Consider the following 25616-nt stretch of genomic DNA (forward strand, 5'->3'; position numbering starts at 1 on the left):
CCTTTTTCCACCAGGAACAAATAACTCAAATTAATTTTTATACATCTACTAGGCTGTCTTTCAACCATAAGAAAGCAAAATAAAGCAAGTAACTGCCAGCTGCATGTAAAAGCTGGACATCTTAACAGTGCTTGTAGATGGTATACATGAATGATCAAACAGGAGGAGGGAGGTGCAAGAAAATCACTTAGGTCACAGGTCAAATTACAAAACAGCTGAGAGTATTTCTTCATGAGACTGAGCTACTTTATGCTTCAGCTCATTTAAAAACTAATTTTTGCTCAAGGGACCCTCTCAAAGGTTAAAAATAATCATTATGCCAATATCCACTTAAGATACCACACCAGACGCTGGCAAGCTGTATATGTGGGTACTATCTAGACTCAGAAGAAGTTGCCAAATCCCTTTCAACAAGCACCTAGTGACAGCCTATGAACCACAGTTCAAAAAAAATGGAAGAGTATTGCTTTAGCTATAATAAAACAACCTGTGAAGAATGCTGTTTGTTTATATAAGCTTTCATATAGGAACTAGATGATCTCCAGAGAACTCTTTCAACCCTAGCAATTCTGTGATTCTGCACATATATTCTTTACACTGACCTTAGTTGCAACAGGCTATAAGTTGATTTCTGGTACATTGTGGTACATTATTATATTGTGAAGAGCTAGAACTATCATCTCCAGGGAAAAAAAAACAAAAACAAAAACACAAAAAACAAAACAAAACAAAACACAAAAAAACCCAACCCAAAACAACAACAAAAACCCAAAAACACAACTGTCTATTTTTTTTGGAAAACCCACAAATGAATGCCTGATATACCTAAAGTACACAGGTGTTTCATTCTTAGCATTTATGAGTCAACACATTTTGATTTTACAGTTAGCCATGACAAAACAACATAACCCTACTCCTAACAAGCCAAGCAAACAGCAACAACAACACTGGCTTAAACCAAAACATATCTAAATGACAGGCTACCCCAGCTCAATTGATTTTATATTTTAAGTCACTAGTAAAACAGGATTCAAGTGTTTAAATTGCCAGTCAACTCTGGAGGGGAAAAAAAATAAAATGGATATACAGTACTGCATCATGATGAAATACTTTGTAAGGTGAGCTTTTTCCATGGAAAAAAGTGTGCCTTGTGGGAGGGCTTGAAGGGACTGCACAGAGAAGAGCCTTGTGAGTCTAGCTAGAGCAAGACTGATGTGGGGCACGGGACAGAAATAAGTCCTAGCAGTCAAGACTGAAAAGAAGGGATGGAAATTAGCAGGAATGGAGTAATTTTCTATGACATGAAAGGTGAGGGGAGCTTTTGGCATTAAACCAACACTGCTCACTAGCTAGTGACATGAGCCACATGGGCCGAAGGGGCCCTTGCCACACAATTAAATTTGGGAGCAACTATGTGACATGAAAAGGAGGCAGTACAGACAAGCTCAGCACAATAGGGATGTAGATGGAAAACCATGCTTACGAATCTTACAACTGCACAGCCACCACTGCTTCAAGAGGGTACTTTTTCAGCATCATCCCTTGGGTCTTGAGGTGACTAGGCACAATACCAGATCTCCATAAATCTCACAGGCAAATAACAACACAGAAAGCCATCTTCCTGCTGCATAAACTGCAACTCATCATTTTCCTTCTTGCTACTAGAAGAATCCAAGTTGTATTTTGACATCCTCACAAGGCAAGAAAAAGAAAATAAATCCCTTGAAGGAAGACCTATACTTGCACAACTCTTCTTCTGAGTGCTTTATCTTTTTCTCCTCAAATAGTAAGAGATAAGCCATTCCAGAACTGATCTCAATCCACAAAACAACTTCCACAAGACCTCTGATTGAGCACAGGTGCCAAAGCCTGTAACAATTCCACCATCACTATTCTCTAGTAAAGTCTGCACAAATTGCTGAGATCTGTGAGAGATACTGAAAGTCACCTTCATCACTGATACAGACTGAAAATACAACTTAATTCTTCTCTGCCATTTTAGCAGAATGTCACTGAAAAATTCTCAGAAATGTCTAAAGGAAAACAGAAAACTGACAATATTTCTCCCTGCATTTTTTTCAATACTTGCTTCTCTTGGGATTTTGTTTCTACTGTCAATTCAACATCCTTTCTCTGGAAAGACGGTTTAACTACCTTAAACCAAGAAGTCCACGTTAACTCAAACCAGTATCAGCAATTTGAAGTATAAAGCAATCAAGTTTGCCACAGACTGCTAAGAGGAATCTAAGCACTGCCTACTGAGCACTGACCTTAATCTCTAGCTTCAAGAGTCCTGAAACTCATTAATTTTTTTAAATACTTTTGTATATAAGATGTGCTCTACAGATACATGTTCATACTGAGAAGCCCGATTACTTCAGTTTCTAAATAAATCTTGGCAGCACAGAGTGAGGGAGGGAAGGGGGAAAACCACCAGTTCTTGACTGTACTCCCTGGAAAAAAGCACTTAATGCAAGAAAGCAACCTCAATATAGAAAAAAAAAAAAGGAAAAAGTTTTGTTATGTCAAAGGTCAGAGCATTCTAAAAGCCAGTTACGCACCAACTGACACATACCAAAAGGACTTTATCTAGAATTTAATTGCAGAGATTAAGAACAAATGTAAATATTTAACACAGAATCAGTATTTTAAAGCACACATTCCTGAAAAAGTAACAAAATCTGCTTCCATAGCAAAAAGGAAAAAAGAAAGTGTAAGTCATGCCACTGAGGAAGTGAACATGAAATTTCTGTACAGTAGAACCACCATGGAAGATAGGGCTGACAGCTGGGCCTTGTTAAAGGACTTTAAACGGAAAGATTTAAATTCATGGGATTAGGCCAGCATTCCTAAGAAACACTGTTCAGATCCTAAGCTGCAGAGGCCTTTTCTAAACAGCTCAGCACCTGAGTCACATAAACAACTACTGCAAAGGCTGCTGCCACAATACTCAGTAGGTTTGTGAATAGAACTCTTCTTGAGTATGAAAACTAAAGAGCGATTTGCTACTGCAAATGTGTGTGGGGGGGAAATAACTCATTTGAGTCAGAGTCCACAATGCAACTCAAACTTAAGTTTCAAGGTATTTTCCAAAAAAGTTTCCCAATTAAAACAAATCCCCTGCACCAACTTTTAAACTGAGGTTTTTATTCAGTGAAGGATAATCCTAGGCAGGTGGCTGAATGCAGCTATTATACACACAGACATATAATCACTGCACATTATGTTTCACATTACATTTTTCTTATAAACACACCTGGAAGTTCTATGACTCAGAATTCAATAATTCTTCTCTCTCATGTAAATTTGATGTTGCAGTAAATCAATAGATAAATGCAAGAAAGATTTAGATGATGAGAGGGAAAGAACACCAAAGTGTGAGTAAAAAAATTTTGCTGTTTACAAAAACTTAAAGGAGGGGCTGCAGCACACACTTCCTCCTTATTCCTTCCTGTCTTCTCCTGGGATAAATATACTGCAGATGAAGAAGCTGAGCACCAAACTTTAAGATACTTCCAATACCAAATCCTCCAATTTTACCTGCTCTCAGGAACATGCTATTTGTGAAAGGGGCAGCCTACCTCCTACTTGTATTAGTCCGCATGACGACTTATTCATCAAACACACCCATATCAGCTGGGAAAATCTACAAACACTTGTTTTTAGCAAAGCATTTGAGAAATTCAGTCACTTTATTAACATTATTAGCATTTAAGATCTACAGGATATTAAAACAGAAAAAATAACATGAACAAAATCCCCAGCCAACACAACAAAACCAACATATTTTGCATGGATATTTTCTTTGATTTTAGAAAACACTTGAGACAACTGTCTCAGAAGCAACAAAACTGCGAAGTTATCTTTCCCTCTATTCCAGAGCCAACTTTCCAAAAGAAAGAAACATTTGGTAAAATGTTTCTGCAAGCTTTCCTGACATTTTTCTTAAGCTCCTGTTCCTAGAGTTAAAAATTATAACCTAGACATTAAAACCTGAGGCAGCCTAATACCGCACTGCAGTCAAAAAAGGGAAGGACTCTCACCCCCCTCCATCTGCTACTACTTAGTTCCAGAAAATCACTGAACCCGCTTAACTTTCTAAACCACCAGAAAACTCACTCAACACTCCAAACATCAAAATTATTTCTGCTTACTAACTTAGCAGAAAGATTGATTACTCTTAGACAAAGCAAATATGAGATCCAACCATTCTTTTGGGACATCTGGGAGAAGGGACAGAGAAACAAACAAGTACCCCTTCCTGGCAGCAGCAAGCTCACCTGTAACAGACTCACCTCTTAACTTGCAACTCTTCATCTAGATCACAGAGCACATTATGAAAAAATTCAAACACTTGGGTTACATTCTTAAATTCATAATAAATATAAAAGGGCACCTTTCCAATTAGTATGGAGAAAATTTCAAATGCTACCTATGCATGCATATGCAAACACATACAAGACACTGAAAACCATTTATAATTTTACTGCATTTGTACTGATGTATATTTATGTCTATAAAATGCATATTAAGATTGGCTCATTTTACTGATTTTGTAATACAGATAAGTCTTAATAAATTACTTTTGCTACAAACATTTAAAGCTTGTACTTTTCACTACAAACATTTAACAGTTAATAAGATAGTACTTTAGTACCTATCAAGTTACTGAAGACTACATTTAAACCAAAGTTGCAAAATTTGGGAAGACAAAATTAAAAAAAGAACATTATTATCCATAAATACATTAATAATTCTGAATACAGAAAACTTCAGGGTTAACTCTGTAGCACTGAGGCACAAGACATGAAAAGACAGTATCTCCATGCCTTTACATGTAATATTTTCAGACACACCTAAATTCAAATTCTTTCATAAGAATACTTCAACATATATTAATATTTTGAAAATACTAGCAAAAAACAACAACAAAAAAACACCACACAAAAAACCTCAATAACCCACAATCAAACAAACCAACCAACCAAAACACTCATAATTCCAAACAAAGAATACTAAGGGCTCACACTATTCTGTGTATAGACCAGACACACTAACAGTGCCAAGCTAAGTCTGGAGTAACTCCGTCAACGTAAGAATTTTCTAATCTTTTCCCCACATTGCCAGAGTCAAGACTGCAAAATTCCTTTGGAATGACACTTTAAAAAATATCTTGTGCTAGACCTTTACTTATTGTTAAGAGTACTTATAAGAATACCCTGCTGTAGATCCCTGAATACCTTAACTCTAAATTTTTAGAGAACCCAAATTGCAACTACAGACAATTTTTAAGTGTTTGAAATCATCTTTCTCTTACGGAAAGATGAAGTGAGACCCATATTCTGTTTCCTGGAGAAGTAAGAATGACCACTTCCCACTGCCATTGTCCAGCACTGACACATCTCACTAGCATACTCTCAAGGCACTCCTAACTCAAATGAAATCTTGAAATTTCTTATTTCAGCAGGTGTACAGAGCTCAGCACTCAAACAAAGCTACCAGCCAACTACACTGTCAGCTGTGGCTATGGCTTCTCATGATACTCTGCACAGTTTGTTGCCATTGAAAGCAGGGTCTTTGTTTTCCGAATAGCTGGCTCTAAAGATGATCATGCAACATATCTACTGTAATTATTATTTTGTTACATAATGGAGAATCAAACCCACAATCTTCAGAAAACTTCAAGCAAGTTAGTCAAGAAACAAACATGCCTGCCTTTTTGCCATCACATCTTAATATCAGAAGCCATCAGAGCTCATTCTTTGCTGAATTCAATGGAAAAATGGAAAACTTTACAAGACTGTATTATAGATGACTTTTGTCAATTAGTCAGGTATTTTAATTCCTTCATTTTTCCTTGATACAAATGTAATACTACCAAAATATTGTTAAAAGAAATACCCAAATAAAAAATAAAACCACCTTTTACAGATGTATTGATACTACAGTATTGTTAATAAAACCCAAAACTTTTATAGAAGCATTATTTTATTAATACCTACCTGTTTTTTCCTACAGAACATAATTCATGTCTTCACATGAAACAATTATATGCAATTTCTAAACATTAAAAAATAATTAGAAAAACAGAGCTAAAATCAAGCTTACTGTAACACATACTGAATTTGCATCATGCTCAAAGAGCCATGCCTTTCCTAAGGCAAAATACTACCTCAGTTCACAATATCACTGCAGCCACTCTCAGTTCCCTTTCAAAATAGTTAAGCCTGTGTCCACAAGGCTGACAGCCAGTGCTGCTATTTCCTTCAGCATAATTCGGAAAGAAGCAGGAAACAGGGCTCACAACAAATGCAGGAATACCCAACATACACAAAAGAGAACCTACTTTTCGCTCTGACCCCATTTTTGAAGTCTAAGTATGCTTGACTGTAATTTCACCCTTGTGAACTCCTCCAAGATCAAGGGTATTCTGATCAAGAATTCTCACAGAAGAGTATTTTTCTGCTTTATAAAACCAGGACAAACTCTTATTCTAGATATATACTTTTTTGGCAGGGCTATGGGAGGAGGTTATATCTAGTTCACAGAAAATTAGGTCACCCACCTCATAAGCAAATATAAAGTGCATGTTGAAGTTTGTAAGCATTTCATAGGTACTCTCCCTCAAGAGAAATTTGGAAGAAATTTATCATAAATTCTGCACACAGCTAGATCTATTATAAATGCAGGAGGAAGGAAGTTCTTATTTACAACCTTAGTCAAACAAAAAACCATTATATCATCTTAACAGCTGTGTAACAATTTGGCAAGCCTCAGAGGAAAGTTTTTTTCTGAACATCCCAAAAGAACAATTATTTTTGTTTCCTCAAAAATATCTTCTTTGGTATAAAGACTGAGCCAGATGAATAAGCTACAGAACACTAAAAGTGGAATGTGTACTACAATGACTATTTTTACTGCTAAAGCTGCTGTACTGAGTTGACCACACTGTATAAAGAATGTAATTTGTGACAGTAGAAATGGTAATTACTTGGACCACATTCGCATCTTGTTAAGGACAAGGACTGGCAGGAAAGAACCAATCTGCATGAATTTGCTGTACCCAAAATGTGCCAAAGTGGCAAAAGTAACTATTTAAAACATAGGTGACAGCAACCAGTTTAAAACCCACATTACAATAAGTCTCTCAATTTATTAGCACCTCAATATTTACAAGTAAAATAATCTCCAAGTTGTGTTTGTCTATTACAGTATGAAATAGTTTATGCAGATGTAGAAGTTTGTTGAATATTCCATTAGCCTACAGTCTTATTTCCTCAGATGGATAACAGCGAGGTGTGAATTGGCTAGAACACTTTTTTAGTTTCCTTTTTTGTAGGACGTATTACGATGCTTGAATCTTAGTTCTCTGTCTCAAGTTAAATTAAATTAAAAAAAGCAGCACCATGAAAGGATTTACAATGAAGGCTAAAAAAAACAATTAATTATTTCATGGCTTTTATTGGTTTCCTGTCTTTCTTCAGGCCTCTAACCACCCACTCAGGTTTAAGTCTTGCTGGCAACTTCTACCTATTATCTTTCCAAAGGATTTATAAAGTTTTGCTGACAGAAGCTACAGCCTCACACATCTTAAAGGGACAGCTGGTGACAGATCAGAACAGGCTTCCAAGCCCCCACCACTCCAAAAAAAAAAAAAAAAAAAATCAGTTTTGCATTTATAAATTTAATTCTACCAGGAGCTTCACATTCTCCCTGCATCCCAACATCTCTCTGCAGTAAAGGTAGCTTATAATTACTAAAATATACAATTAAAGGTTATGTATACTTATTTATAATTTCTGTCAGAGAGCAGGTCCAGACTACAGGAATGGTGTGTTTGATAATGCCACATACCTGTTTGCATCAGCAAGGCGGGAAACACTTGGACTGACATGAAGCTCCTTCTTTGGAGGTCCCAAAATCTGTACAGGTAATACACTTTATCCATCTTCATCTTTCAGAGTTCGAGTTGTCCTTCCATCTCAAAGACAAAGGTGTCACAGCCCTTACTATTAAGTCGCCTCCTCTGTTTTTTCTTTCTCCATTTAATTCACGAGAAGCACATTAAAGCGGATTCACAGAGGTCAGGGCATCTCATCTTGGACACCTACATCACAGTAGGTAGCTCACTGGATTAAGGCAGAGGGATAGGTAGAGAACATGTTCCTGTCCCTAGAAATGCAGGTTTTTGTAAAGGTATGCCCTGACATTAATCTCCCCTTCTAATCAACAGTAAAAGTAGGCCTAAAGCTGTAAAGAAACTATTTGGCTCCTCACCATCAAAACAAACAAGGAACTTCTTTAAAAGCTGGAAAAGCAGAGTAAGGTAGAACTCCAGCTTTTCAACTAATGATATCATCAGTAAAACCAACAAAAAATGAAATTTGATTATAACATAGGTAGCCTAAATTTAGTAAAACCTTTTCAGAACATGAACTGGTGCTTTCTGATTTTAAGTTTAGCATCCAACAACACTTTGGTCAATGCTTTTCAGGAACACTGCTAGCAATATAACAGGGCTTGTCCCTCACTAGGCTTCACATTACAATCTTCCATGAGGAAAATGGGTTTTCACACTGTAGCCTGATATGACACAAGATGGTTCTAAGCATAAACAGAGGAAGTTAACATTGGACCTTTAAAATAAAGTAACAGAGAACATAACAGAGTCCATCCTAAAAAAAAACAAGGCATCTGAATTTGCATGGCACATAGATATATTAGAGGAGGACTAAGAGATGGAATTATGTTATTCATGACTCAATAGCTGAAAGTATTTGACGTAATTCAAAGCAACAGATTTTAAAAAGGTCAAATGTTAACAAACCATTCCATAAAAATAAAAATATACACCAATGTTGAGCTATTATCTGGTTTTAACAATCTCTGAGCATTTCTGGTGCATTTAATCTCTACAGACTTTTGTATAAATTGGAACATCAAGAAGTTCACTGAAAAATTGATTCTGCAGGTTGGGGTGGAACAAAAAAAAAAAAATAAAATCAGACTTTAAAGACAACCCAGATATTTAATAAAGTACAAAACAAAATTTTAGGAAAACCTCCTATGCTTGCTGACACCACTAGGCAAAATACTTCAGATGCCACATTCAAAATACCCTCAAGATATAAGTAAATAAAAGTAGCTAATGTCATGTCTAAACTCAGAAATAATCCACAAGTTCATATTGGAGGTTTCTTGATGCAAAGCTTGCACACAGAATCATAGAATCACAGAATAGTTAGGGTTGGAAAGGACCTTAAGATCATCTAGTTCCAACCCCCCTGCCATGGGCAGGGACACCTCACACTAAACCATATCACCCAAGGCCTCGTCCAACCTGGTCTTGAAAGTATAAACACATCATCACTCCCCTCTCATAATCAAGTACTGAAAAGAACCACAAGACCTCACCTTCCCATCACAGGAAAGGTTAAGACTATCTGCAGGGTACAGCATACAATCCAAGCAACATGTATATAAATCCAAGTTTCTCTATATAAACTTTCTGATTCATCTAAAACAAACAGGTTTTTTCTTATTCCAAAAGGAAGTGACAGCAGAAAGAAATACACTGTTAAAAAGGTCAAGAAATATTAGACTTAAAATAGCGTACTTCGGATTTGACAACATTACATGTATACAAAAGGCAGTATGCCACTTAAATTTAATTTTGCAAGTCGAACACTGTAAGGAAAAACTAAAACCACATTTTCACATAAAAACAAAACCCCACAAACAACAAAAAACCCAACCACAAGACTCTACACTTCTTCAAGTAAGGAAAAACAAATAAGAAAAGTGCACCTTCTGTGAAAAAAAAGAAAAACAATACCAAAAGTCAGTGCAATAAAGTTGTGAAATATTTCCACATATCGTTGTTACAGTACTAAACACTGTTGGTGACACGAACCAAGGATTGATTCCTAGTACTCAATGCCATCACTTTCTAGCTGTAACTGTATTGGAGAGGTCAGAAAGTTAGAAAGGAAAAACCCTTACTTTACTTTTATTTACACCAGTATACTTTCGCACACTCGCTCATAAAAGGCACTATATAAGAGGTAGGCAGTATTACCAACATAATCCATTACAAAGAATCCTCAAATACTTAAATCTCAATAAATAAATAGAGCATTTCCACACAGAACATAGTTACATTTTAGGGATGGGTAGTTTTTTTTTCAGATTAAACTACTCAGACACATGCTAGGTTTCAAATTATGCTGATGAACCTGAAGAAACTTCTGTTCTCATACAACTGGACTTGACATTCTGTTGAAAATGCTCTTCTATATTTAACAGAAATCCCGCAATACATTTTGAAGGATGACACATATAAAAAGAAAAAATAAGGAAGCAATTAGGTGGACAATTTTCCCATGGTACTGAAGGCAGCAGTACACACAATTCAGTTTTACTGAAGTTAGAGAAGGCTGAAGATATTGGTCATGCTGTTTTGCTCTCCTTTTATTGTTCAAGAGTATTCTAAGATCTTAACCTCACATTCTGGTATTGGCTGAACACACAGCAGTGTAGCAAAAGCCTGACAAGCCGTACTCAGTGCAAAGTTAGTGTAATAACCACTTTTTGAAAGACTGGTCATCAATGTGCACGTGAAAATTTTAGTCAAGAAGCTAGCCAAAATTCATTTTTTACTGGACAGTGGCTAGAATAATCAGCAGCAAATGACTCAACAATTACTTGCTAGTATTCTGTAACATCAGTTGCAGCTGTTCTGTCAGAACTGCCAAGAAGCCTTCACACTTACTAAGGGAACTGACAGGCTATGGTTCCACAGCAATACTGCTGATGACTACCAGGACTCCATGCCTGGCTCCTAGCACTATTTCTAGGTCACTGTCTCTATCCATTCAATGCAACTAATGGACATGAGATCTGGAGATCAAACAGCTCAATCACAAGCCAGATCATGCCCCACAACATTTATGAAGAAATACCTATTAAAAAAAAAAAATTAAAAAAAAAATGCATCCTAAGACCTTGTTTATCCCTCATCTCAACTTCTCACCTGATGGCACAACCTTCTCTCATAAGAAAACAATTAAAAATTAAAAACAATACATCTGTGGAATCATTCACACCCTTCTGTGCTAAATAGTAAAGCCAATTTGAACAGTACCTCTTCCCAGCTTTATTATTCCTGCCAGTTTGTATTTTTTAAAATGCACTCAAGTCATAGAAAGCAAGTTTGCAGCCCCTTTTTCAATCCTTGTGCATCATCTAAAGAATTTCTCCCAGCTGAGAAGAATACACACAAAACACAGGACTAGCTAATTATACTATCCAGCCTACCCACATGTGCATTTTGAGATGGGGAGCACCAAGAACAATATTCTGTCCGGTTCACTGTGGATGTAGTTTCTCCCGCTGGACAATTCTAGCCAATAAAGCTTAAAGAGCACACATGCAAACATAAGCCCAAGTACAGGAAGGAACTGAACACAACAAAAAGAGGATCTTGCTACCTATCCAGTTTCAAACCAATCAGCATTTCAGAAACAACCATTCCAGGACCAATACCCCAAAACAGGGCAAGAACACTACACGTACAGCTTTCAAAACTACTCGTTGTCTGAAACTCAACTAGAGAACTGGAAGACTGTACAAAATAAAAAAGCATGCATGTAACAAGACAGCTGAAAAAGTGTGGTTCAAAGACGACAAGGACAGCATTTAATCCATAATATAATGCTTCCTCTGCGGCAGACCGAACTTCATCATTTTAAATAATGTCCTATTCCTCAAGAAACTATAAAAGATCAGCAATACACAGAGAGCACAAATCAATATTTTTTACAGAATGCAAAGTCATGGATATAATTTCAGTGCTTATCTTGCCCATCTTTGGAAAGATCAGAGTTACTTACAGATTATCTAAGCGTGATTCATAAAACGTATTAAGCATAATGGCAATAAAAATATGAAAACTACATATCTTTGTATTCCATATCTTTGTATTCCATTAAATACCAGGCTACAGCATGCACACCTCATGATAGTGAAATCATCACTATTTACTGGTATTGAAATACAAGCCTCAAACCTGTGTTCAGACTACTTCCATGTAACTATATAAACAATTCTTGATGCACACAGGTCTGGACTGCTGCTACCCCTGCTGCCACCACCAGTGAAGTATTACCAATCACAAGGAAGCAATTAAGCAAGCATAACTTCAGAAATTACAAAAGAAATATTAAGTAAATAAAGGGATTCTTTTACTGGACCTTCAATACCCTCCCCCTCCAAAGTAGTGTTCTTTAGTTTAATAGATGACTCCATCACAGCACTGACACTTACTTACAGTTATCCATGAGTCATGTCATGCAAAATTTTGTATCTTCTTTTCAAAATGTGAATGAATAATATAATATTTTAACTGGTTAACTACCTATGTATTCCAAACTCTTAAAAAAAGAACTTCATACCCTATATACCACTGTTTTGAACAGTGGCTTTCACTGTACTCCAAAAAAGTTCAATACTTCAGTCTGAGTGTCTTGGAATAAATTGCCATGATAAAAAGTGACAATTCAAGATGCATACTTTATATACAGTACCCCGATATATAGCCATATATAAGCCAATATATTTCAAACTGCAAAACCAAGAAAGCCCTACTTTCGAATACATGTTAGCTCCATATGCCTAAAATAACATTGCCTGAATCATGGTAAAACACCAACATTTCAAGGAAAGCAGTGCAGCAAAAGTCATTTTAGGAATGAAGAAGCAGCTGCTGAATTTATCAATAGGCCATGCCTTCTCAACCCTTACAGCTCATCATAACACAGAGAAAGCATGAGCAGTTGTAAAGCCGAATATTTAAATCCACACTGGAAGGCAAAAAGAATGCAGACAACATAAGGTCAGCTGCAATTTTTAACATTTTCATAAGAGAGCAACTGGCCCTTTATCTTGCTTTTCAAGTCAGTCTAAAGTAGAAAAATAAAGATTTAGGCAGCTTTAACTGGAACAACATACTACACAAGACGTACCTATATCTTGTAACATTTTATCATATTTTACCAGATCATATATAAAGAAAAGTTGCACTTACAAGCTCCTAGCCTGTGGAGAGTTGTATTGAAGAGTATGCCAGACTAAACTTAGAAAGTGAATAATGAACATAAATACAAAAAACTAAAAAGCTCTGGCCTTCTAGTTTCAGGTGAGGTACATTTTCAACCAAAGAAAGACCATGTACCTTCAAGATTAAAATAAATAAATAAATACAAAATACAAATGGAGAGGTGGAATCCAAGCTCTGAAGGCGGGGGGGGTTATGCTCTACAAAATCAAGAAACTAAGTCAAGTCTTAGGAAGACACTGCTTTAATGCATTCTCCTCTTTTATAAACACTTTAGACCTATATTATTAGTTTTCTGATTCACTTCTCATTTGTCAAATGCAAATGCACTTATTTTACAGCATAAAGACATGAGGTTGGCCCACTGTCATGTTATACAGGGTCATAATTTGTATTATCATCTTTGAAGTAAGAAAGTACACACTTTACAAGAATTAATGGAAAACAATCATCAGAAGGTACTAGATATGTGGAACAATTTGAAAAGTCACAGATAATGCAGTAATATTCCTTATGCAGTGCACTCAAATCAGTCTTTAAGCCAGAAAGCAAGCAACAGCAGTTCAGTTTAAATTCTTTTTATGACGATGACAGCAGACAGTCTGTACATTAGATCACAGTAATTTGTGTCAGGTGATAATGGTTTTTTTCCTGTACTGCGTGCATTTTAAATTAAAGGCCACACAAACTTAAAATACTTTCAGAAGATCTAGTCCCCAAACAGACACACACATAAAATCATCCCCCAAACATCTGGGTGTAACAGGTAATTCAGGAGAATTAAGATTAAGTAACACCTCTTTTCAAAAAGAGACACCCAAGTCATCACATTTCAGAAATGAAACACCACTGAAGTTGAAAGTGCAGAGTCTGAAAATACTTTGTTTGCTCTACACTGGACTTTGAACCCCACAACACACACTAGTCATGCCAGGAATATTCCATTCCAGTTGATGAAAGCTAATTTAAGATTTCTCATTACAAGGTTTTGTTTTGTTGTTGGTTTTTTTTTGTTGTTGGTTTTGAGGACCTTAATTTATTTATTTTTTTACAGATTCAAGCTAAATAGGAATAAACAATATCAAAACAACGTCTCATTCAAGCTAATCACAAACACTTGACTGGGTTGGGGGGGGGCTGTTTTCCATTTTAACAAGAAAGTGTTTGATTTTCATTAACTAGGATAGCAAGCACAAATAGAACTGTGATGTGGACATGTGGTTCCTCCTAAAAATTTCACTCATTTCCCTATTGCTTCAATTTTCTGCTCTGCCAGCTGCCAGAAGGGAAGACAACATCCACACTTTTCCATGGGGCTCCCCTTCTATGTAATTGCTGAAAATGAGACTTCTCACTTCTGCTATGCTTCTTACAGAAAGAATTTCTGAGGTCTCTAATCCAGAACAACTGAATATTTCTTTAGGAAAATAATTCCTTAAATTCCTCCTTGGGCAGGAATTTATTGTTGGCACTCACATCAATCTGTTAAATAGCCTTTCAGTTTCACAGAACTGATCATAAGACATCACTAAGTCACTTATTGATAGACATACCTGAGTAGAGGGGACAGAAAAAGTGATCTTGTTACCCAGCCCCAGATAGAGTTCTTCTCTCTGTACTCAGAGATAATCAAAGGAATTCACAAGTTTTAGTCATCTTGTGAAGTCAATAGTGAGTGCAAATTACAGGCTTTTACCCCTTGCCCCCTCCTAAATAAAATGGCACTGTTTAGTAGATGTAAGTGCTTTTCTTAAGCCCTCAGACACAGCTACTGCTAACTAAAATCTAAACTACTGGAAACGTTGTTCATTGATACACACAACAAACTCGCAGAATGCTTTTCGGCAAATAGCATGCAATCAACCAGACTTCCATCTGAGAGGCTCAGAACTACATGTTCAAGTAAAAGGTCACTTTCTTAAGTCATGCATTAAAGAGATAGGTAACAACTTCCTTGGAGAACAGAGGTCTGTAAGGCATTTTTCTTTAAAGGCTCAGAACAACTTAAGGAGTTTCTTCATTTTAGGTTTTGGGTTTTTTTTAAGGCACTATAAAACACATTTGTGTAAAAGTTCTTTAGTCACCTGTGAAGAAGAATGATTACAGACACCTGGGGAAGTCCAAACTTGCACTGGTATATTAAACCAGATTCCAACAATGATTAACTCAATTTTAAATGGTGCAACAAGATCACAGTGGTCCTTCTAGCAAGGAGAAAAGCAGGAAGCAAAATTACTATGGATAAATAAAGAGAGCTTGGAATGCTTGGCTGCTGGCATGGAATCAAAAATCCTATGTGAGATGCCTCATCACTACACAGACACGAACTAGGCAAGTCAGGATGAAATCGAAAACAACCATGAGTGGGAAACTGCCTAGGAATAGCCAACAGGGCAATACCAAAGCCTGAGGCTTTATTTTAAGTCCTGTCACAATCCATCAGTAACATACACCCAACAGAACACTGTCCGCACTTCTGAAAGAAGCTAGAGTAGATATGCCATTTATTTCACACAGGGTGGCATGCCCTTGCAGACACAGAGTTCACACAAATTAAGAACTTTGGAGTTTAACTTTTCTTCATGTATTCCTAGCCAATGAGATGAGATGGAACACTGTCATAATCATAATGAAACAATTTCACTTTTGTTACAGTACTTTCCACTTGATTCAATACCTCTTGTTCTAAACCATAAAGGAGTAACAAGCAATGATCTTTGACAGAAAGCAGAAAAAAACACAAGATTAAAATGAAGGCAGTCAGTATGCAAGTATAGTATTTCCGCAAAACTAATAAGCTTCCCATGCCAATTTCACCTTTGGAAGATCATCATTAGGCTGCAAAAATCAGTCTCTCTCATTAGATGTTTGGAAATGTCTTGAAAAACTTACTGTTTTCAATATTGAGCTAGAACCCACCTCAGTTTTGTAAACCATCTTGCCTAAGTAAGTACAGATAACATTTGTCATCTAGATATGAAAACAAATTCATTTACAAAATCAAGGTGCAAATTATTTCCTATAACAGGCTCTGAAGCCCTGAACAGTTGCCTTTTAATACTCACAAGATGCAAATAACAGCCTGTTAGTTCTTCTTTATTTTTAAAAATGCTTTTACAACCCAGAGATAAAAGCACCTTTAATTTTGCAAAACTACATGATATAAAACCAAATAATTGTGATCTAGGAAAAAGTACACAAGGATGTAGCTTCTCTTCCTCTCTCAATAGTTCCCCAAGGGTAGAACCTTTCATCACAACTCATTACCCCTTCAACTTTACTAGTCTAGCATGCTGTGGATCCTGCTGTAAACTGGATCACAGTATCACAGTATGCTAGAGATTGTAAGGGACCTCAAAAGATCATCTAGTCCAATCCCCCTGCCAGAGCAGGAACACCTAGATAATGTTACACAGGAATGTCTCCAGGGAAGGAGACTCCACAACCTCTCTGGGCCGCCTGTTCCAGTGTTCTGTCACCCTCACTGAGAAGAAGTTTCTTCTCAAGTTTAAGTGGAACCTCTTGTGTTCCAGTTTGTACCCATTACCCCTCGTCCTATCATTGTTTGCCACTGAGTAGAGCCTGGCTCCATCCTCGTGACACTCCCCCTTTATATATTTATATACACTAATAAGGTCACCCCTCAGTCTTCTCTTCTCCGAACTATAGAGACCCAGCTCCCTCAGTCTTTCCTCATAAGCGAGATGCTCCACTCCCTTAATCATCTTCGTTGCCCTGCACTGGACTCTCTCCAGCAGGTCCCTGTCCTTCTTGAACTGAGGGGCCCAGAACTGGACACAATATTCCAGATGCGGTCTCACCAGGGCAGAGTAGAGGGGAAGGAGGACCTCTCTCGACCTACTAATCACCCCCCTTCTAATACACCCCAGGATGCCATTGGCCTTCTTGGCCACAAGAGCACAGTGTTGGCTCATGGTCATCCTGTCGTCCACTAGGACCCCCAGGTCCCTCTCCCCTACACTGCTCTCTAACAGGTCGTTCCCCAACCTATACTGGAACCTGGGGTTGTTCCTGCCCAGATGCAGGACTCTACACTTTCCCTTGTTATATTTCATCAAGTTATTGCCTGCCCAACTCTCCAGCCTGTCCAGGTCTCACTGGATGGCAGCACAACCTTCTGGCGTGTCAGCCACTCCTCCCAGCTTAGTGTCATCAGCAAACTTGCTGATAGTACACTCAATTCCCTCATCTAAATCATTGATGAATATATTAAATAATACCGGTCCCAGTACTGACCCTTGAGGCACTCCACTAGTTACAGGCCTCCAACTAGACTCCGCCCCATAGACTACAACTCTCTGGCTTCTCTCCTTCAGCCAGTTCACAGCCCACCTCACTACCTGATCATCCAGACCACACCTCCTCAATTTAGCTCTGAGGGTGCTGTGGGAGACTGTGTCAAATGCTTTGCTGAAGTCAAGGTAGACCACATCCACCGCTCTGCCATCATCCATCCACCATGTTATTTCCTCATAAAAGGCTAAGAGATTGGTCAAACATGATTTCCCCCTGGTGAAGCCATGTTGACTGCCCCTCATAACCCTCTTATCCTTGATATGCCTTAAGATGGCACTAAGGAGAAGGTGTTCCATCACTTTCCCAGGGATGGAGGTGAGGCTGACCGGTCTATAGTTACCCGGGTCCTCCTTCTTGCCCTTTCTGAAGACTGGAGTGACATTTGCTTTCCTCCAGTCCTCAGGCACCTCTCCCGTTTCCCAAGACTTGGTAAAGATGATGGAGAGTGGTCTAGCAATGACTTCCGCCAGTTCCCTCAGCACCCGCAGGTGCATCCCATCTGGACCCATGGATTTATGGATGTCCAGAGTGCTCAACTGGTCTCTAACCCATTCCACATCAAGTAAGGCAAACCGCTCCGTTGACCTGACTTCATCTAAGGTCTCAGGGGTAGAGGGCTCTTCAGGACTGCCTCCAGCAGAGTAGACAGAGACAAAGAAGGCATTCAGTAACTCTGCCATCTCTGTATCTTCTGTCACCAGGGCACCCATCCCATTCATCAGTGGGCCTACATTGCCTCTGGTGTTGTTTTATCTGCCATGTATTTGAAAAAGCTTTTTCTGCTGTCCTTGACCCCTCTCACCAGATTTAATTCTAAGGAGGCCTTAGTCATCCTAGCTGCCTTCCTACATCCTCTAGCAGCAGCCTTATATTCCTCCCAAGTGGCCAGCCCCTCCTTCCATGACCTGTAAACTCTCCTCTTCCACTTGAGCATACCCAGCAATTCCCTATTTAGCCACGCAGGTCTCTTGGCCCTCTTCCTTGACTTCCTACGTGTCGGGATGCTCTGATCTTGAGCTCGGAAAAAGCAATCCTTGAATGCCAACCAACTATCTTGGCCCCCTTTACCTTCAAGCAGCCTTGCCCATGGGATTTCCCCTAGCAATTGCTTGAAAAGGCCAAAGTTTGCCCTGCTAAAGTCCAGGGTTTCAACTCTACTTGCTATTCTACTGGTCCTACCACACAAGATCCTGAACTCCACCATCTCGTGGTCGCTGCAACCAAGGCAGCCCTCAACCCTTACTGCTTCGACCAGACCCTCCTTGTTAGTGAGGATGAGATCCAGCAGTGCTCCTCTCCTGGTTGGCTCATCCACCAATTTCATGAGGAAGTTATCATCCATAAACTGGAGAAACCTCCTGGACTGTGGCTGGGTTGCTGAGTGGTCCTTCCAGCAAACATCAGGGAAGTTAAAATCCCCCACGACGACCACGGCCTGTGACTGTGAGGCCGCTCTCAGCTGCCTGTAGAAGGCCTCGTCAACTTCCTCACCCTGATCTGGTGGTCTGTAACAGACACCCACAGCAGTATCGCCCCTGCCAGCCTGCCCCTTAATTCTCACCCACAGACTCTCAACTTGCTCGTCATCTGTCCCTGGACAGAACTCGGTGCATTGTAGCTACTCTCGCACATAAAGAGCAACCCCACCACCCCTCCTGGCTGGCCTGTCTTTCCTGAAAAGGACATAGCCCTCCATGACTATATTCCAGTCATGTGAGCTGTCCCACCACGTCTCTGTAATTGCCACCAGATCATAGTCTCCTGACTTAACACAGGTTTCCAACTCCTCCTGCTTATTTCCCATGCTGCGCGCATTGGTGTACAGACATTCCAGGGAGCGAGCTGAGCACACCGATTTCACCCTAGGATTATAGGGGGCCTCCCAGTCTTCATCAGTTCTGGAGTGCTGCCCCACTGGGGCAAGCCCAGCTACAACCCCATCCCCCTTCGAATCTAGTTTAAAGCTCTCCAAATGAGCCCTGCTAATTCATGCCCCAGCATCCTTTTGCCTCTGTGAGACAAACCTTTCCCACATGCCATTGTCCAGCCTGGTGCCCTATAAAACCAGCCATTATCAAAGAATCCAAAGCCCTGCCTACAGCACCAGTCTCGAAGCCAGTCGTTTATGGACTGAATTTTCCCATTCCGTCCCACATCATCAATGGAAGATGGAAGGAGTGAAGAGAAGATCACTTGAGCCCCAGACGCTTTCATCATCCACCCGATCACAGAATGTACAGGGATTAAATCTCACTACTCTCTTCTTTTTGAGAGTACTTTTAACACACAATAGTTCAGCAATCACTAAAGATCCTACAAACACAGCAAATTGGTAGGTCTGTGGGAAAAGGGAAGGACAAGATGAGGAAATACCAGCACTGGCAGTAGCAAAGGATCCTCTGCTAGCAACAGGCATTAGACTTCAACTCTATGACATGAATAAACATTTCTGACAGTCTGCATGCAACTGCTCCCAAAGCTTTCTGAAGGGTAAACTTCTGGAGAGGAGGAAGGATGCCAACTAGACTCCCTCCAGTCCCTTTCTGCATATATGTTCTATTTAGCATATTTTTCCACTTCATACATGCATTTGAGAGAAATGATCAGGGTCTCTATTTAACTTCTCCATTACTTTTTTAGGTGAAAGTGTAATACTGGGGCAAATAATAAAACTGATCAGAGCCACAGAACTGGAGAATGATGTCACTTCTTGATCCTGCTTCTTTCTGATCCTGATCTGCTAGAAATCAGCTACTGTGCTCTAATAAACAGTAGGAAACAGTGGTTTGGATCTGTGCTTAACATTATGTTTTATAATACAAACACAATTTGCTATTCTAAACACTTATATTGACAAGAGTACTGACCCCCTTACACGGTAAAAGAACATTCATTAAGTCAAATAAAACAGTTTGAACAATATGTTCACATTCCAATAGAGATGACATTTAAGATAATTTTTACACAAGATGAGAACAAACCTCATGGTGTTTATTTGCTGTATGCAGCATCAGTGCATTTTTCTCAGCAACAGCTTTAGTTCTTGAACACTTTAAAATGTTTAGCCAAAAAACATAAATACATCATAACAGTTTTGCTGCTGTGCATAACTCCCTCATCAGACTCAATATAGTATTTTTGTATAAGAACTTTCACATTACACACTGCTCTCCTGGAAAGAAACACCAGAGGCACTGAAGATTAAATTACCTTTCTGATTACTTCAATTTAATCTGATCAATTTCTGAGACTAGAACTTAAGTAACAGATAAAAATTATGTTCCATGACTAAAAAGTTTTAAAACTATTTTTATAGTAGCTCTGAAATTTCCTCTTTACCACCAAGTCTTCTCTATAGCATTCAACTGACTCATTACAAAACAAGATGGCAAAAAATTATTTTCCTAATATTTAACCCCAGGGCAGTTTCAAATTCCCATGTACATCATCTTCCTCCATACAAATCCTAACAAATAGCATGACAGCTCACACAGCAACACATTTCAACTGCTCATTAACAGACTGTTCTTTTAAAAAAAATGTATCTCAAAAATATTATTCTGTGTAACATCTAACATTACACACTTCAACTAAGCCTGTCCTAGCAAATAATTAATGTTACTATTCAGGACAAATTGGAGAACTGACTCTTAGAAAAGTCAAAAAATATCAGCCAATGTATCTGGATCAAGTTGAATAAGAAGAATGCTGCAGATACTTTTCTTAGTCTTTATAAGATTTTCAACTACAAGGATGATTATTAGCAATCTGAATCATCATGGAATTTTACCTGTCTTTCGCACAGGGACTGATATGCTTAATTGGATAGTTATTACTAATTTCTAGTACTAACCTCTTGAAAATAATATGCCATTTTCAATGTACACAGTTCTTAAGTGATGACAATGCTTGCAGATTAACAAGAAGAAACTAAATCCCTTGCCAATCTGATGAACAATTCTAACAGGCAATTATAGTATAAGTTTCTTCACTGGCATTCCCTAACCTTGTAGACATTCCTAAAGGTGGAGAGCATTCAACATGTGTACTCATTAAAAATCTGTGACTGCCAATTATGACAGAGGTATTTTTTGAATCCTTATAAGAACTTACTCAATACACGATTTTGGTTTCGTAAATTACATTTCCTTAAACATAATTAACATTCCACACAAATACATTAAAAGTGACTACTCAGCAGTCTGCTGTCATTTCTACACATTATTAAACCTTAGCAATAAAACAGATCAGGACTGCCCCTTTTTGTAACACTTGTTTATCTGATATTGCCTTATTCAGCTGTAAATCAACATATGTTTTCTTCTAGCAATTGCAGAGAAAGGGCATGAAACCTCAGAAAATAAGCATCCATCAGTGTTTATTGTTGGGGGTTGAAATACTAGTTGGTATTTCTGGCTTTTGTAACTACCTGTTACAAGTTCTAGATTTAATCAGCAGAGTCCACAGTACAAAAAGATGTTAATGGGAAACTGTGAAGTATATGATTTCAGCTCTACTTGAAAATTAAGTAATAAATCTATTTTTTATCGTAAGAGAAAAGGCAGTGTTATTATTTTGCAACTTCTGGCTTCATTTGTAATGCAAGAGATTTGGATTTTTCTACTATTAAGAATGTGATCTAATTACTTAACAGCTGGGATCTTGAGCACAATTCTTCTTAGTATTTACCTAACTGGCTTAGTCACTCAGATTTAACTCTGTCTCAGTTCGATAGATGGGGGGGTTTCTCCTCCCATGGCCAAAAGACAGTTTGAAGAAGGAGGGCAGGTTCTATGACCAGTATGGATCAGATTAATACAGCAGGAAGCTGTTCAATTAGGAGTACAAAGAAATAACTATCTCTGGCTAGAAAAGCTATCTGATTTCATTAAAAATCTTGATGCTGAAGAAGGAGATAAAGGAGCACACGTTCATATTCTTGCAAAATTCAAAGACAGAAGAAACACAATAGCTTTACAGCTAAAAAAAATATAAATCAGTGGTTAGGAGGGAGAAACGAGGCAGTATCCGTATGTTCTGATGTTCAGAAAACTGAGACACTCTCTTGAAAAATAAAGCCTCCTAAAATCAGTCATATTGAACGATTACTTACAAAAGTTTCCACAGAAGTCTCCTACACTCCTTTAAAACACAGGTGTTCTGCCACGGCTTACCTTAATAAGAAAGGAACAGCCTGCAAGGATGTTCAACAGTTTCTGTCAATGCACTATTTCCCGGGAAAAAAACTATTTTAAAGGCAGTGGTCTCAAGATATTTTCCAGTGAAAGAGGACTGGAGATTATGCAAAATTTGTCAGTGTTCCATTTCACATTATTTTTTGGATTCTTTTGATAGATTAACAGCTGCTAAACTACATTGCTTTCCTAAATTGTCACTTATCTCAACAATATTTTTATCTTTGTCATCCCATGCTGAGTCAGAGAAACAGTGGTAGAAAGACTCTTCATTGCATGTCATGAGTCTTAAAACCATTTTAAGGAAATACTTTTCTGAAAATGAAATTTGTAGGAGGGCAATAAATAAATTCCTTACTGCCACTTACCTCGTTGTTCTATGAAAGCAAAAAGCCCCTCTAATGTGGATTTCTGTAAGATAATTTGATTGCCACTCACTGATGCAAAAAACCAGCAACTCAGGTGCAGAAAACCAGCTCTATATTCCACTATCCACCACACCCACCCAAAAAGGATACTGGCACACTAAAAATGCACATGTCTACATCTTTATACAACTTACATGCAACGTAATATCTAGAACTGGAATCTAGGACCTATAATTTTGTTCTTCAAGATGGTTTAGCAAGTGATTTTTCTGTACCTCTATTTTAACAGGAAATTTTCAGCAGAGGAAAGCTGATTAAACAGACAGCAAAACAGGAAGATTTTCTGGCTTAGACATATAGTTTCAATAAACATCTGAATTTATTCATCAGTAAACATCTACATTAATTTTTCTCCTCAAAGGGGTTTTACAAGCTGATGCGTCCCTGTCTGGAGGATGAGGGAACAAGAGGAGGACAGATGAAAAAAGACTTTCTTTTTTTCAGTGGGGTGGGTGCAATTCTGCAGTCTCACAAAACAGTAGTCCCCCATTCCTCCAACACATTAATGGCACTGTAAAGATATTAGCCATATGAAATAGTATACTTGTGCCAAACCAGGATTACCTGTACTCCCCCAGTAAAAGAGGAATTACACTACATGCTGCTGTTTGTCCCCTGCTGAATACCTATAACCAGCTAAAAATATAAACAGCCTTGAAATGCCAGTAAAATGATAAAATGCAAGTGCCCAAACATGCAAGTGACTATTTTCTACCACACAAGATAACAAATCCAAAATAAAACATAACCTTCCAAAATGCACAGACAAGCTTCTTAACGCCACTAGCATTAATGTAGGAGAAAAGCAAGTATACCTGTACGTATTTTACACAGGTCATGTGACACTCCTGTGTACAGACACTCCTCCTTCCCCCCCCCATCAGTGATTTTCCCCATGCAAACCCCAATACAGCACTCTCTGCATCCTCATGAGAACCAATGCAGACACCAGCTTTCCTTGGGGAGGTTCTTCACAAAACAGCCTGCCCTCACTAAGTCGTATGGCTAAGAAGCTTAGAAGACTTCAGATCAGGCTTTTATTTAAAAAAAAAAACAAAACAAAACATAAAGATATTGTAACAAACAATCCAAACTAATCTTCCCGTTCTGCACCAGGAAAGGACCTCAGCATGTTGTGCTCCCCGGGTGGCACAGAGAGCCAGGGCAATGCCTGTGCAGGGGACTCGACTGCCTGCAGCTCCACAGGGTGGAGACTCACCCAAGCTGACATTGTCTGGATACCACAGACTACATCCCTCGCGCATCCCCGGCTTACTTCCCAGCCTCTTCCGAGGCATGCCTTACACGGGGAAGAGCCAGGGAGTGGGGAAACCACGCACACGCACGCAAAACCTCCACCAGTCATCAGCACTGCAAACACGATTTTGAAAAAATCACCCGATGATGTGCGGGTCGTGCGAGGGGCGCAAGACGCAGACCACGAGCCGTTAAATCCTCGCCCCTCTCACACTCCTTCGCTTAAGTCCTCCCCGCCCAGCCCCCCATAGCAACGGTCCCTCAGCGGCCCCCGCCCCACCGCCCGGCTGAGGGAAGCGGCAGGAAACGCCGCTCCCTGCCCACCCGGCATAGCCCCACAGACGCCCACCGGCTCTCCCACACGACAAGCGGCTCCACCACTCACCTCGCCCCGGCTCCCGAGAAGCCCCGGCGGGCAACGGCGGCCCCCGACAAAACAGAGGGGCGAGGCGGCGGGCACGCTCCCGCTCGCTGCCGGCGGCGGCACCCGGACTCCGCTCCACCCGCAGACCCCCGCGGCTGCGGCTGCTGCTGCTGCTCCTCCTTCTCCCGCCGCTAATGGTGGCCGCCGATACCGGTTCCCACTGCCGCTCCCTTCCTTTCCCGTTTCTCGTTTCCGCCGAGCGCGGAACCGGCTCCGCCCGGGCGCCAGAGCACGTCCCTACCCGGCAGCACAGTCTTCACCCCGCTCCACGCCGCTACCACCCCAACACCCGCCGCCGCTGCTCCAAGCTCCCCCCCCCGCCGCTCACTTCCGGCGCGCAGGCCGCACCTCGCCCCGCCCCACCGGGCCCACCGCCAGCGCCCGTGGGGCAGCCCGGACCCCGCAGCGCCGGGGTAGCCGTTGGGGCGGTTAGGCGCGCGAGCGGCGGTTGGCGCGCCGGGGTAGCCGTTGGGGCGATTAGGCGCGCGAGCGGCGGTTGGCGCGCAGGGAGCCCTGAGGAGAGCTGCTGCTGCTGCTGCCGCCCCGGGGCCGCTGGCGCTCGCCCAGGCGGTCGCATTGCCAGGGCGTGGGGAGCGGGTCCGCCCGGACCTGGTGGCGGCAGGCGCCGGCCGTGCCTCCGCCAGCCTGCTGCACGGAGCGTACGGTGCGGTCCGGGCACCGGCGGACGTTATCCGTCCCGTCACCGGGGGTTTCTGTCTGCCGCAGGTTGGCAAATGCTGCGGAAACCCCCAGTTTCATGTCCCACCGAGCCGGCAGTGGCTGCCCCTGGCACGCTCTCCGCCGTTGGGAGTTACCCCTAATTCTGATGTACCGCAGCTCCAGGGCCGAGATCACCTTTTTTAACTTATTTACAGAACGGG

General features: G+C 40.0%; 1 protein-coding gene across 4 annotated transcripts in view; it reads right to left on the reverse strand.

Annotated features, from left to right (window-relative positions):
• RAPH1 (Ras association (RalGDS/AF-6) and pleckstrin homology domains 1) overlaps positions 1-25026 on the reverse strand; it is a 91693-nt gene extending 66667 nt beyond the window's left edge. For 2 of the 4 annotated variants that reach the window (XM_061455015.1, XM_061454997.1), the window contains exon 1: positions 24274-24371. In XM_061455015.1, coding sequence (XP_061310999.1) covers positions 24274-24285 — 12 coding nt within the window. In that variant the 5' untranslated portion in view covers positions 24286-24371. Of the gene's footprint in view, positions 1-24273; positions 24372-24696 lie in introns of those variants that run through there. The other 2 variants (XM_061455006.1, XM_061455026.1) reach the window with 2 other exon arrangements.
• Positions 25027-25616: the final 590 nt, after the last annotated feature.

This window comes from Pezoporus flaviventris, unplaced genomic scaffold (genome assembly GCF_033815535.1).
Source record: "Pezoporus flaviventris isolate CSIRO_AGI_PZ_B2104156 unplaced genomic scaffold, CSIRO_AGI_Pfla_v1 ptg000001l, whole genome shotgun sequence".
NCBI lineage: Eukaryota > Metazoa > Chordata > Aves > Psittaciformes > Psittacidae > Pezoporus > Pezoporus flaviventris.